Raw genomic sequence first — 12,065 nt, forward strand, 5'->3', positions numbered from 1 at the left:
TCAGTAAAGAATTCTTTATTTCCCATAAATACAGCAGATTCTTCGCACCGGGCGTTTAATTTTAAATCTTTTTGTTTGTTTGTTTTCTTCCATTTACAGAATTTTGCACTGAAAATATATACAAGTCTGTTCAAGAACCAAACAAGATCTGCAAAGAAAAAACCCATACAAAACCCTGAAAAGAGACCAGAAAGGGAAGTAAGACACAGCAGAACCCCAGCATAAAGACCTTGCTTCCCCCTCTCCTCCTACCACGTGCTGTGCCCAGCTCCAAGACACCTCACCTTTGCTGTCCCCAAGCCAAGAGTGCGAGACAACCTGCTCACCTCCATCTTTCACAGGCCTCCTTGTACCTCTGGCAAGCCAATGCAGGGCACAGCTTGCCCCTGCTTTTAAGATCAAGCCCTCTTAAAACCAGCTTAGGGATGGGAAGCACCTCCTGCGGTCATGAGTCCTGTTGGGATGGGGAGTGCTTGGGACATGCCACCCCTGGTCTCTTCCGTGCCTGCAGATCCCTGCTCTTGTGTCACAGTGATCAGGTGGCTGGGGCAAGCCCTCTCCTCACCGCAGGGAGCCAGGCCTGCCCACGGCTGCGGGCAAGGGTGTGCAAGGCACAGCTGTACGCCCACCCGCACCCCCCACCCCCCCTTGCAGACCTGGGATCCCAATGCCAAGCTTAGCAGTGTCCCCTGGTGATGGGCTGGGCTCCAGTCTCTCGCCAACCCCCAGCCCATCACCTACCTCACCCCGAGAAGACACTGAAGAGCTGAGAAAGCCCCATGCCACACCAAGCTCTCCAGCCCAGCCAGGGCAGAGGAAGACAACGTGCTGCTTCCTCTCCCTGTCTGGCAAGGAGGCTGTGTGGCGACTCACCTCACCACAGCACGCCCCTCAGGGCTGGCACACGGGACAAAGTCTGACAGAGCCCCCAAAGCTTGCTGTGGCAGATGAAGTGTCTGGGAAGGGTGTGGGCTTCCTTGCTGCAGAGGCTCAGTGCCCAGGAGCTCCTGCCGAAGGGGCTGGGAAGGCACAGAGCAAGCACTTCCCAGCCCCTGGGGTCCCAGCCCAGGGCCCACCTCCCACCAACAGTTCTGTAAGCAGCGGGAAGGAGGAAGATATAGGAAGATGGCCTCCCACTGACCCCTCCAAAGCAAGGACAGCTGCCTGCTCTCCGGTACTGGAGAGACACCTAGTCTCTGTCCAGCCTTGTTCCACAGCAGCTCCAGTGTGCTCTGACCAGACAGGGAGTGGCTGAGGCCCAACTCCAAAGAGCGGAGGGGAACAAGAGGGAGCACACCGAGCGCAAAGCGGCTGAAGGGCTGGGAAGCATAGAGGGGACAGTCAAGGAAAAGGATCTTCCTTTGTTAGGCCTTGCCCCAGGCTGAGGCTGTTAAAGCTCCCCATCCTTGTTCCCCACTGCACCTAGAGGGGGAAAGCAGGGTTAGAAGAGAAGCTGGACAGGTCGGGAGGGAGTGTTGCCTTTGGGAAGAGCAGGGAAGGCAACTGTTCACCCACACAAAGCTTTCCACTCCACTCCTAGTAGTCTTGTTGGATGAACATCTCCTGGTGTCTCTGCTCTCCTCCTTGAGGCATGCTCCCTCTGGCCCTTGCCCAGCCATCTGGAGGATGGAGTGTGAGCAGTGCACCCCCCCCCCCCCCTCCCCATCTCCTCAGGCTGCTCCAGCCCCACAGGGCTGGCTTCTCAAGGACTCTGCAAAGTAGTGCCTGCCATGTGCAGCCCTAGAGGTTTCCCCAGGACTCTGGCGGGGGGAACTGGTCCACATCCCCCATTTCATTGTAGGTTTGCTCTCCCATGGTGAAGGTCAGCTTGTACCGTAGCCTCACTTTCTCCTGGACATGGGGGAGAAAGGATAAGCAGTCAGAAGAGAAGGGAAGAAAGGTATGAGGCACAAAGCATTCAGGTCTCTCGGAAGCTGCAGACAGCAGAGGGAACAGGACAGGGTAGGCAGGCTTTGCCCAAGCAGTAAGACCAGCCTCTCCTCATGCCCCAAGGACGGTGTTATTACCTTCTGTGGGTTAGCAAGCAGCAGGACTTGTGTGATGGCACTGGGGTGGACAATGGGGTTGAATGCCGGCAGCTCCGTGCCTGAGGGAGGCTGTAGCTTCACCTTCATCACCTAGAGAGAGAAAAAGAGAATCTCACATTCCTGAGAGGGACTTGGCAGCCAGAGGCCCTGCTCCCGTATTTAGGGAGCTTCCATTGTCTAGTCAAAAAGAAAATCAACATGCTGGTTCCTGCTAATCTGAAGGCAACATAACTCACTCTCAGCCCCACAGAGCTGTTTGAACCCACCACCCTGCCTTTCCTGCAAAAGTAGAATCACACTTTGGCCCAATCTGGGGACCTCAAGACCCAGCCGTTGCCTTACCTTGGGGACGGCAGACTGAAAGACAATGTTGCGGATGGGCTGCGGGGCTGTGCTAAGCATAGAAATCACCACCACAAGCACATCAGGCCTCTCTGGCAGGGCATCCTTAGCAAAGTGGAAGAGGACACGGAAGCCATGCTGATCATACACTGTCACAGGGAGGATGCTGCCTGTGGGAAAGGCAGGGACAGGCAGCAGTCAACCAGGAGGGAACTGGCCCTGTAGTAACATTTCCCCATCACCCAAACTCCATGTGAGTGACAGACACCACTCCTCCTCAACCTTCACAAAATCCAACAGGCAAGAAGTTTCCTCACATTCTTCCCTTCCATGTGCACAATTTGTTCCCCCTAAGCTTGCCCCCCTCTGTTGCCCCAGCTCACTGGGTTTGATTGACTCCAGAGGCACAGTGATGTTGGCCAGCAAGATCTCCTGGGGCAGTGTGGTGGCAGGAGGCCGTGGTGGGACTGCAGTACTTCCTGTTGGTGTGGTAGCAGCTTTTGGAAGCGTAGCAGGAGCAGACAGCTCTGAGGTCAGGGGCAGTGTAGGGTTCGGAGAAACACTCTGGAGCATGGGCAGAGTGCTGGGATTGTGGGCCGTAGTGCCAGAGCTGCTCCTGTTCTGGAGATCCCTCAGGGTGAGCCGGGGGGGTGGCTGCTGCTTCTCCCTGTAGGGAGAGAGAGGGCAAGGAGCAGAACAGGGCACTGAAATGTCGTGTCCAGCACCCCCAAAATGGAAATAATGGGGAGAGATGTGAGACTGCACTACCCCTGCTTACCATCGCACTTGTTGAGACTCTGGAGGCAAAGACTGTTGCAGCAGAGTCTTGCCCAGGAGGTCCAGGTCATCCAGGCCACTGGTGAAAGGAGGTTTGGGGGAGGACGCACCAGCATCTGTTTTGACTGGTGGTGTCGCCACGATAGGGGTGAGACTGAGCTCGTTGCTATCTGATGACTGTAAAAAGAGTGCACAGGAGAGCCCCCCAAGCAGGGTTGCGTTATCAGCACCAACTCTCAGATGTGGGACGTGCCCCCACCTACTCCATTTGTTGTTCTAACCACCCTTCCCACCCTCTGCCCTGGCTCCCAGCATGTTACCTGGAAGCTGTTCCAGCCACTGCTGTCACCAGCCTGGGTAGGATGTGGTGGTGGGTCATTTAGGCCTGCCGGGGGTAAAACCAAACATGAAGCCTAGCTACCAAGTGGGTAAGAGCATTAAATGGGGCCTGAGTGAGACACAGAAGCAGCAGGACAGAACCACCAATGTGGTCTCTGTCTCTGGTCCCCGTTCTTGCACGGGGGAGAGCCAGAAGGGTGACAGTGTTTTTTCTGCCCCGAGACCCTCATTTACAGTCTAGTTCTCACTGCAATTGGCAGAGAAGTGAATACTACTGGGCTGACAAGCCTGACTGACCACATCGTCTACTTCATGCTGCTGTACCCAAAAGCACCCATCTTAGGAAACAAACACTTTGTTGGGAAAAGCAGGACTCTTGAGCCTTCTAGGGTTCACACCTCACAAGATTTCCAAGTGAACAGTTTTGGAAGTCCCATGCATCTGTTGTCAGCTCATGACTTCAACTGCAAGGAGTAAACATGAGATGCTGGGGGCGATCCACCCTTGTGATCCTATCAGGGGATGGCCATTGCATCACTCCTGATTTACTTGCCAGGTCAGTTTTCCCACAGCAAATCAGAGGCCACATCCCTGCAGGCTGTCTCTGACCAGCCTGGAAAACACCACCGTACTGAAGTTCAGAATCATAGCAAGGTCCTCCCCTCCTTCTCCATCACACTAAATGAAGGACATTTCTTGGTCTTTCATTATTCACCTCTCCCAGAGCTCCCCCTTATTCAAGTTCCTGCCACAAGGAGAACCATCCATGCAGACTGTCCAGAGTCAAGGAGAGAATAAAGAGCTTTTGCTCTGAATTTCTCACCTAAAGACATGAGTTCATCATCCAGCAAGGAGACAGAGCCAGCTTGGTCAGGCACAGGGACTGCTGAGCCACCTGAAAGGGTGGGCAAGGCTGGGTAGGAAGGGCCTGTTGCTGGAAGATCCAGGCCTGACAGATCCAGAAGCGCTGAGGTGCTGCCTGCAAAGGAACAAGCTGAGACACCTTATCCAGTCCTTATCCAGTGTGCTGAGGCCAGTTCCCCTCCTTTCTCCCACCTGGGAGAGGAAACTCCCCCTCTGCTCCCCCCTCCAATTCCCTCTCTTCACACATCAGTCATTTCCACAAGCCACTTCTTCATCTCACCAGCTCCACTCTGACCTGCAATTTTCACCTTTCCACATCTCTCCGTCTCGTCTTACATTACAGGAAACCAGCAATACAGTCCCCTCTGCTTGACCTTCCTGTCCCCATTCCCCAAGTCTCACCTCGAAGGGGACCAGCCACCGTCTCCCCATTGATCTCTTCTCCCCTTACAAGCTGCTTGTAGAGATTGATCACCTGTGTCAGATTGTCATTGGCTTGCAGGATCTCCGCTGAAATGGAACAGGTAGGAAGTTAAGTTTGAAAACTGCGAAGAAACAAAGAAAGTGACTTTTATAACCCAACTCTGTTTACTCCTTCAAACCAAGGCCCAGGGAGCTGTTAACAGCCTACTGCAGATGGTGTTTCTGCAGTTGTTGCTGCAGACTGCACCAGGGTATGCTGATACCTCCATGGCAGTTTCAGCAGGACAAGCTCAAGCATCATTACTACAATGAAGCGGAGGAAGCCTGTAACGCTGCTGGTTGCTGCCACGTGTCCCCACTTAGGGCCAAGCCATAAACTAACCTACAGTGAACGGCCACCCAAAACAGAGCAACAGTTGCTGACAGATGCCGCGCCATGGGCAGCCCACGAAGATGGAAGGAGACAGAATGGGAAAGGCCAGATACACTTACCCAGAGCTTCATCATTGTCTTCTGTGTCACTGGCGAGCCGGAAGAGCATGGGCCTCATACGCTCACAGCGCTGATACAGCTCCTGGGGGAGAGAGGAAAGGGGTGCCGAGGCAAGCACCGGGATGCTCAGCTGGAGGTACAAAACTGGCAGGAGGAACTTGGGGGATAAGGGTCACCCATCTCTGGTAAGCCCAGGGAGGATGCTGGGATGGCCTTTCCTTACCTTCATTAGGTCCTCATTGCTTTCCATTGTCTCCCCCTTGCTGTAGTTTGTCACCATCTCTGTCAGCAGCTTCACATTGTTGTTCACCTCCTCAATGGCATTCACCCTCTTGGAGATCTTCTCCATGCGCTTCTGGTCCTGGAACGGAAGCACATGGGGGAGGATGCCCTTGCTCTTGTCTGCAGCTTGGAGAGGAGGAAGGCTGGACTAGCCAATACACCAACTCCCTGGACTATGGCATAGCAATGCTGCCCTCAAAACAGCTCCCACTCCAGTGGAAAAGTCCAGATCACCTCTGGGCTGGCACTTGCCAAACAGGGATGGAATTGCCACAGATCTAATGCTGCAGCAGGGCTTGGGCCACAGAAAGCACCCAAAGCCATTCCTCCAAGTAGCCAAGGGATGGCAGAAATCACACAGACTCTTTAGCAGCTGCTGCTGCAAAATTCTGGGCAGAAGCTCTGTATGTCTGCAGGAGGACAGAGAGACACTGCTCCCTCGGTGCCAACCATTGCCACCCAGACCATGACCCCCCAGCCTCTCTTTTCCCCAGTCACACCTCCTGAACCATCTCCTTGATGAGCTTGTTGGCAGCCCGGAGGTCCTCAGGATGGGAACTTTTCAGGAGACGAGCCAGTATCTGCAAAAGAGAGGGCATCTCTGAGCCCAGGCTGAGGGGTGGCAGCCACAGTCATTCTTGCAACACTAGAGCCAGTAATTGTCCTTGCCCCAAACTCATATGTGTCAGAGGCAGCAGACAATGCCCGTTATTTGAAAGCCCCTTGTGGGCTACCAGAGGCCAGGGAGAGAAGTACAACTGGTCTTCCTTTTCCCATTGTGGTTCTGGTTATGTAAGACAGGTCTTTCCCTGAAGATCCCCTGCATTCAAAACCTGCTCCTTCGCGCCCAATACACATCATGGAGACCCTGGAGCACAGCAGCATAGTACTGAGAAAGAGACAAAGCCTGGTTTATGCAGGAATTGCCATGGGAATGTAATGGATTCCTACTCAGACCTCTTCACAGGTGCAGCTGGTGAAGAGGAAGAGCTCTCACTTTCTCTCCCCCTCTGCAGTCAGTGAACTGGCCACCTACAAATCCTCATTTGCACACTGTGACCCACAGATGCAAAATATAGGCCCTGTAGCAAACCAGCACCACACCTCTACTGCAGAACTAGACCCAGAGGAGCCTAATTCCTGCTTAAATATATCAGCACTGATAATGCAGAGGTTTGTCCGAGTGGTGACACAATTCTGACGGAAAGGCAATATAGGATGGGTCCGGGAGGGTATAAGTGGCTGGGCGATAAGCAGATTGCAGTGGTGGTGGTGGGGAAGAGACAGCAGCAGCATCTGGGGCTGAGATTTAACCCTCATGGCCAGATAACTCAGAAGCCTGGAGAATGCACAGCAGTAACCTCCCACAGCCTGCTGGCTAATGTCAGTGCTTCACCATCCTGCAGCTAAGCAAGCACTCCAAAGGTCAAACAGACCCATCACATGCCCCATCTCTGGCACTTCCCTTTGTCGTGATTTTGGAGCAGGCCCTCAGCATTCCTGTGGTGCATTTTCTGAAGGACAGCATGTGGAGCAGGGGCCTTGACTCTTTCTGGACCTCCACCTCAGGGGGACAGCAGATCCTGAAGCAGGGAAGATGTTGCCTGCTGTCCTTCTCCTTGCACAGAGCCCTTACCTTGGATTTCTCTTCATCATCAAAGATTATGTTCTTGGGCCGAGGGGGAGGTGGTGGAAAAGGAGTGTCATCAGGCAGCTTTGGGTCACACTTCACAATCCCTGCAGCAGACAGACACCAATGGAGAGGTCAGGAGGACACTCACCCACTGGGGGATGGCACTGCCACCTAGGTCTTTTCTTCCCTAATGGCCCACCAAACGCAGCTGTGACTGAGGATGCGTGGGTTTGCTCCCACTACCCAAGATCCAGGACTGCCCTCTACTCCCCATCAGTGTCCTCTTTTAGAAAAACCCAGCATCAACTGCCAAAGCATTTGCAGCCCTTCATCCCCAGACCTCTCCAGTGTCCCATCTCCTGTCGGGGCACGCAGATGTTCCCTCCAACCCATAAAGCAACTCAGACCACCAGCAACTCTCTCTTCCCAGCTAGGAGCCCCTGGGCAGCCTCTCCTTCACCAACCCCTGGTGCTGAGCTAGACTGATGGATGTGCTGGGTCTGGGCACAGGAAAGGGAGAATCTGTTTCAGATTCTGCCCAGATAAAAAATGAGGGAGAGCGCACCATCCCCTTTCAAACCTCTGCCTCTCACCTTGTTTCTTCAGCATCTGGTAGGCTTCCGAGATCTTCACCTCATGAGGCAGCCCCAATGTCCAGCTGTACATCAGCTCCAGGATCTTTGACTTCACTTTTTCTGGTGTCCGGCTTCCAAGATACTAGATGAAGAGAAGAGGCACCTTGAAGCTGATCTGAGCCGTTGCAAGCCTGTTGGCCTGTTCCTCTCCTCCCCTCCCCCAGAAGAAGTGAGACAGTTCCCAACGGCACAAAGAGGAGGAAAGAGGAAGCAAGCAGGAAGGCTCACGAGGCCCTTGCAACATGTCCTATGCTGTGCTTGGTTTCCTCCACAGGAAGCACAAGAGGTGGGAGAAATGCTGCACCAGCAGCCCCTCAGCAACATGCAGGAACAGGTGGGAAGGCTCAGGCAGGTCTGTTGCCTAGTGAAGGAAAGGCTACTGCTAACAGAAGCTGCTCAGCAAGGCAGCCCTTCAGGAATGAGGGGACAGCAGGGCTGGGAGGGGAAAGGGCCGTGGGATGGTCCCGGTGGGGCGGGACCCCGCCCTCTCTCTCAAGGGCACTCTCCACTCTACATGTGCCTGGCATCCTTTAGAGCTAGGTGTTCCCCAGATGACCAGCACCCAGTGGTGAGATGATCAAACACTACCACTCTCTCCCTGCCATACAATCACCCTTCACCCTTCTCCCATGGGTCTGCTGAGGCCACTGGTGGTAGAAACAGTGCACGTGCCACCAGAAGCCAGTGGCTTAAGGTAGCGGACACTCTCCAGGGCATCTAGCAAGAGGACTTTAAGATGCTGCTGTCACTGTCCATGGCTATTCATGATCACAGATCACAAGCTGTGACTGGCAGATGAAGGCTTTCCTTAGTCATATTTAGTCTGTGTTCCCTTAACTCTATATTGGCTGGCATTAACTGCCTTAACTGAATGGGAGAGCACGCACAGCTTGTTCTGCTGCAGGAACAGCAGCATCAGCACAGGAGCTGGTAATGGCTTGGTGGTTCAGATGGACTTGCCAGAGCACTGCTAACGAGGCCTGGGCTTGCCCTCAGAGTGTCTCAACCAGGCTGAGACACCCCAGAGAGGCACGGTCACAATGTCAGAGCTGGGGGAGGTTCCTGAGCACATGCAGCACAGGAAGAGCCCAACAGAGATGCAAGAAAGGTGACTCCAGGCACGCACATGAGCTGAATAGTCTCACAAATGCTGATTGCATCATGTCTAGCTGGCCCTCAGCTTGCTGCATCAAGATCACCCTCTAGCAGACAGGTGAAAGCTCACCTTCCCACTAGAAAACTCACCAGGGGACAAGGACTAGACCTCCTATTGCCATTGTCCTATTTCCCCCACATCCCAGAGGGTGTCTAACCTTTCTGCTCAGCCACCACTTCTTCCCAAAGCCTTCCTACCACCAGGTTCCAGTGCCCTCCAGCACAATGCCAAGACCTACCTTGGGTGACACCACTTTGATGAGCTCATTGAGGAAGCGGAACTTGCCCACCTCATCATGGAAGCGTTTGCCACAACTCTTCATGCAGGACTCCAGCACCTGGGGAGAGGGGCAAGGTAAACCCCAGCATGGGGTCAGCACAGATTCAGGAGCCAGCTCCATCCTGCTCCCCCCTTGCCAGGTACGGAGCCTATGGCTGTCCTTAAGAGCAGTGCATAGGGCCAGCCCCTTTCCCTCCCAAGTGGCCAAGCACCCCCCAAAAATAGGCAGGAAGATTTTCCTCTCTGGGGTCAGTCTTTGCAGAGGTGGCTCAACAGCCCATGGAAAGGGATACCCTTAGAGAGCTCACAGTCACCAGATTTTTGCAGCATGGAGCCACAACACAATTAAGAATCACAGAATCATTTAGGTTTGAGAAGACCTTTAAGATCATTGAGTCCAACCATTAACCTAATACTACCAAGTCCACCGCAACAAAACCCAAAAAGCTTTCTGTCAACTTCAACAGGCTATAAGCCTTCCTAGGAACAAAACCTTTCCTACTAGTCACCACTCCTCTCTTGTGGAGCCACCTTCAGCCCCTCTCCTACCCAAGGACCCAGGTGTCCAGCACATTCTCAGGGGGAATTCAGCTTCCCGTGCTCCTCCAAACTGGAGCAAGTCCACACTCTGGCCCCCCTCCATCCAGTTCTACTGGCCTGCAGATGTCCTTACCGTGAGGGCCTGAAGAGCTTCCCATTCCTGCGGAGATTGGATCTTGTGGGCAAGAAGTCGGGTAGCAAGCGGAGGACTGGAATGAGTGAGGGAAAAAAAAGAAGCTAGCCAGTTGTTGATGAAAAGCCTGGTACCTGTGTTTCTATGTTGGAATCCAGGGTTGAAAAGCATGTTGCAAGTTTAAGGCACTGACGAGACACCAAGATGCCTCAAAACCCTGGGGGAACTTTCCATTAGCGGACCAGGATCCCCCACCCACCCTCACTTCGAGGGGCTTTGTGCCTGTTCACCTCTCAGGACAACCCCACTGAATTGTACTGGGGGGGGGGGGGATCCTAACGCAGGCCTGTGACCTGGAGGAGCCTGGGGAAAGGACGAAGCACTTACCCCTCCAGCTCCTTATTGAGCTGCTCACAGAAAGCATTGATACCATCCCAGTCCAGGTCCTTGTTCAGGGGGTTTGTTGCTTTGTCTGCAGGTGGGAGAAGAGGACGGTGAGAAAAATCTCCCCAGGCTCCCACCCTGCGGAGGTGACAGACAACATTGCTCCAGCTCAGTCCCAGCCAACTCCACGAGGTGCCTCAGCGGAGGATGGCACCGAAGGGAAAACCACGCTCCGTCCGCTTGCCCCCTCCTGTAGAAGCCCCGTGCACCAACCACCTGGCCACCGCCGCCCTGCCCCCCCGGCACTGCGGGGACACCTGCCCGCTGCGGGGGCTCACCCGCGGGCCCCGCGGCCACCCGCCCCTCACGGTGGCCCAGCAGCCCGGCAGGCGGGCCCGCCCTGACACCTCGCTACACCACGACCCCCAGCCCCTCCCCAGCTCCCCCGCTCCGTGAGCGCCCCCCTTCCCGCACCCCCACCCGCCCTCCGGACACCCGCACCCTCACCCCAGCCACCCGCCACCCGTCCCCGCCGACAGCGGCGACCGGGATCTGCTGGCGCCACGGCCGGGCCGTGCCAGCGGGAGGGGCAGGGCGGCCCCGGCCGCACTCACTGATGCACGCCTCCAGCGTCTCGGGCTCCATGGCGGAGGGCCCCGCCCGCCGGCTCCTCAGCGGGGCAGCGCCGCGCCGCCGCCCACCCACCCGGCCCGGCGCCGCCGAGCCATCGAGAGCGCACCGAACGGTCTAGAGCGCCGCTCCAACGGCCTCACCATAGAGCAGCGGAAGTCGGCGGCGCAGAGCGCCACACCCCGCTCCCAGCGCGCCCCCTGCTGAAGCACACCCCCCGTCCACCGAGTTCACTGCGCAGGGTAAAGAAAGGCGCAGGACGGGGAAGGAAGCGGAAGGCCTCTAGGAAAAGGCACGCGAGAGCAGAGCAGGCCAGAACGCCGGAAACCAGCCGCCACGCGAAAACAAGCCGACCGAGCCCTTCCCGGAAGAACCCTCATACTGGCAGGTGAGGCCGCTTCCGGTACAGAGATGGAGCACTTCCGCCCCGCGGGGCAGCGGCGTGTCCTTTAAAAGGACACGAGCCAGCTTGCTCTGGCGCGTGCGCGGTGCCGGCCGCCCGGGCGGGGGAGCGGGGGCTGCGCCGCAGCGTGTCGGGAGTGTTAGGGCATATACACACTGTAAGTGCTAGTAAGCGAGTTGGCCTGGCCTGGCCTGGCCTGGCCTGGCCGGCGTCAAGTTTAAATAGCCGCAGATCTGGCGGGGCCTGACCGCCTTCCTGGCTGTGCAGCTTGGTGGGGCCCTGGAAATAGCGAGGGGTTCCAGGAATATAAACCCTGTTTGTCCTTGCTTTCCTTGCAGCTCTGGTAATGTAGGCCAGTCCTAACTGTGACACTTAATATCACTTCTTTCTAATATCACTTCTTTCCTCTGTGCCCTGCTTGGAAGGAACCTGTGGGTGTTTCTCCCTGTGGTGATTTATTACTTTTTTGTTGGGTTTTTTGTTTTGTGTTTTTTTTTTTTTTTTTTTAATAATGCTGGTGAAAGGTGCTAGCTCAATGACTTTAGGGAGCAGAAGCCTCCACCTGTCTGAAGAGTCCCTGGTGCTCAGGGGTATCAGCGGTGGTGCTCAAAGCCACGCAGGGGCTGGTCTTGGAGGTGTCTAATCCTGGAGACCGATGTCCTGAGCCAGGGCGGTCTGTGCTGGGTTACTGGTTTACAGTGCTAA

General features: G+C 55.4%; 2 protein-coding genes across 3 annotated transcripts in view; one reads left to right on the top strand and one right to left on the bottom strand.

Annotated features, from left to right (window-relative positions):
• Nucleotides 1-11,163, bottom strand: GGA1 (golgi associated, gamma adaptin ear containing, ARF binding protein 1). Of its 2 annotated transcripts, none has more exons than XM_056339145.1 (17): nt 11,101-11,163; nt 10,331-10,415; nt 9,944-10,019; nt 9,230-9,328; nt 7,794-7,917; nt 7,204-7,304; nt 6,068-6,148; nt 5,509-5,646; nt 5,286-5,367; nt 4,773-4,880; nt 4,330-4,485; nt 3,488-3,552; nt 3,169-3,344; nt 2,774-3,057; nt 2,391-2,560; nt 2,028-2,138; nt 1-1,851 (listed from the first exon to the last, which is right to left on the bottom strand). In XM_056339145.1, exons 4-17 carry the CDS (start codon nt 9,311-9,313, stop codon nt 1,741-1,743), a joined length of 1,791 nt encoding a protein of 596 aa, XP_056195120.1. In that variant the 5' UTR covers nt 9,314-9,328; nt 9,944-10,019; nt 10,331-10,415; nt 11,101-11,163; the 3' UTR covers nt 1-1,740. The 2 variants fall into 2 exon arrangements, with proteins under 2 accessions (XP_056195120.1, XP_056195119.1); XM_056339144.1 differs by lacking the exon at nt 11,101-11,163 and adding an exon at nt 10,942-11,093.
• Nucleotides 11,153-12,065, top strand: part of LGALS2 (galectin 2) — a 23,531-nt gene continuing 22,618 nt past the window's right edge. Inside the window, exon 1 of the mRNA XM_056339148.1 lies at nt 11,153-11,345. The gene's annotated coding sequence lies outside the window, so the exon portion shown is untranslated. The remainder of the gene's footprint in view (nt 11,346-12,065) is intronic.

This window comes from Falco biarmicus, chromosome 5 (assembly GCF_023638135.1).
Source record: "Falco biarmicus isolate bFalBia1 chromosome 5, bFalBia1.pri, whole genome shotgun sequence".
Lineage (NCBI taxonomy): Eukaryota > Metazoa > Chordata > Aves > Falconiformes > Falconidae > Falco > Falco biarmicus.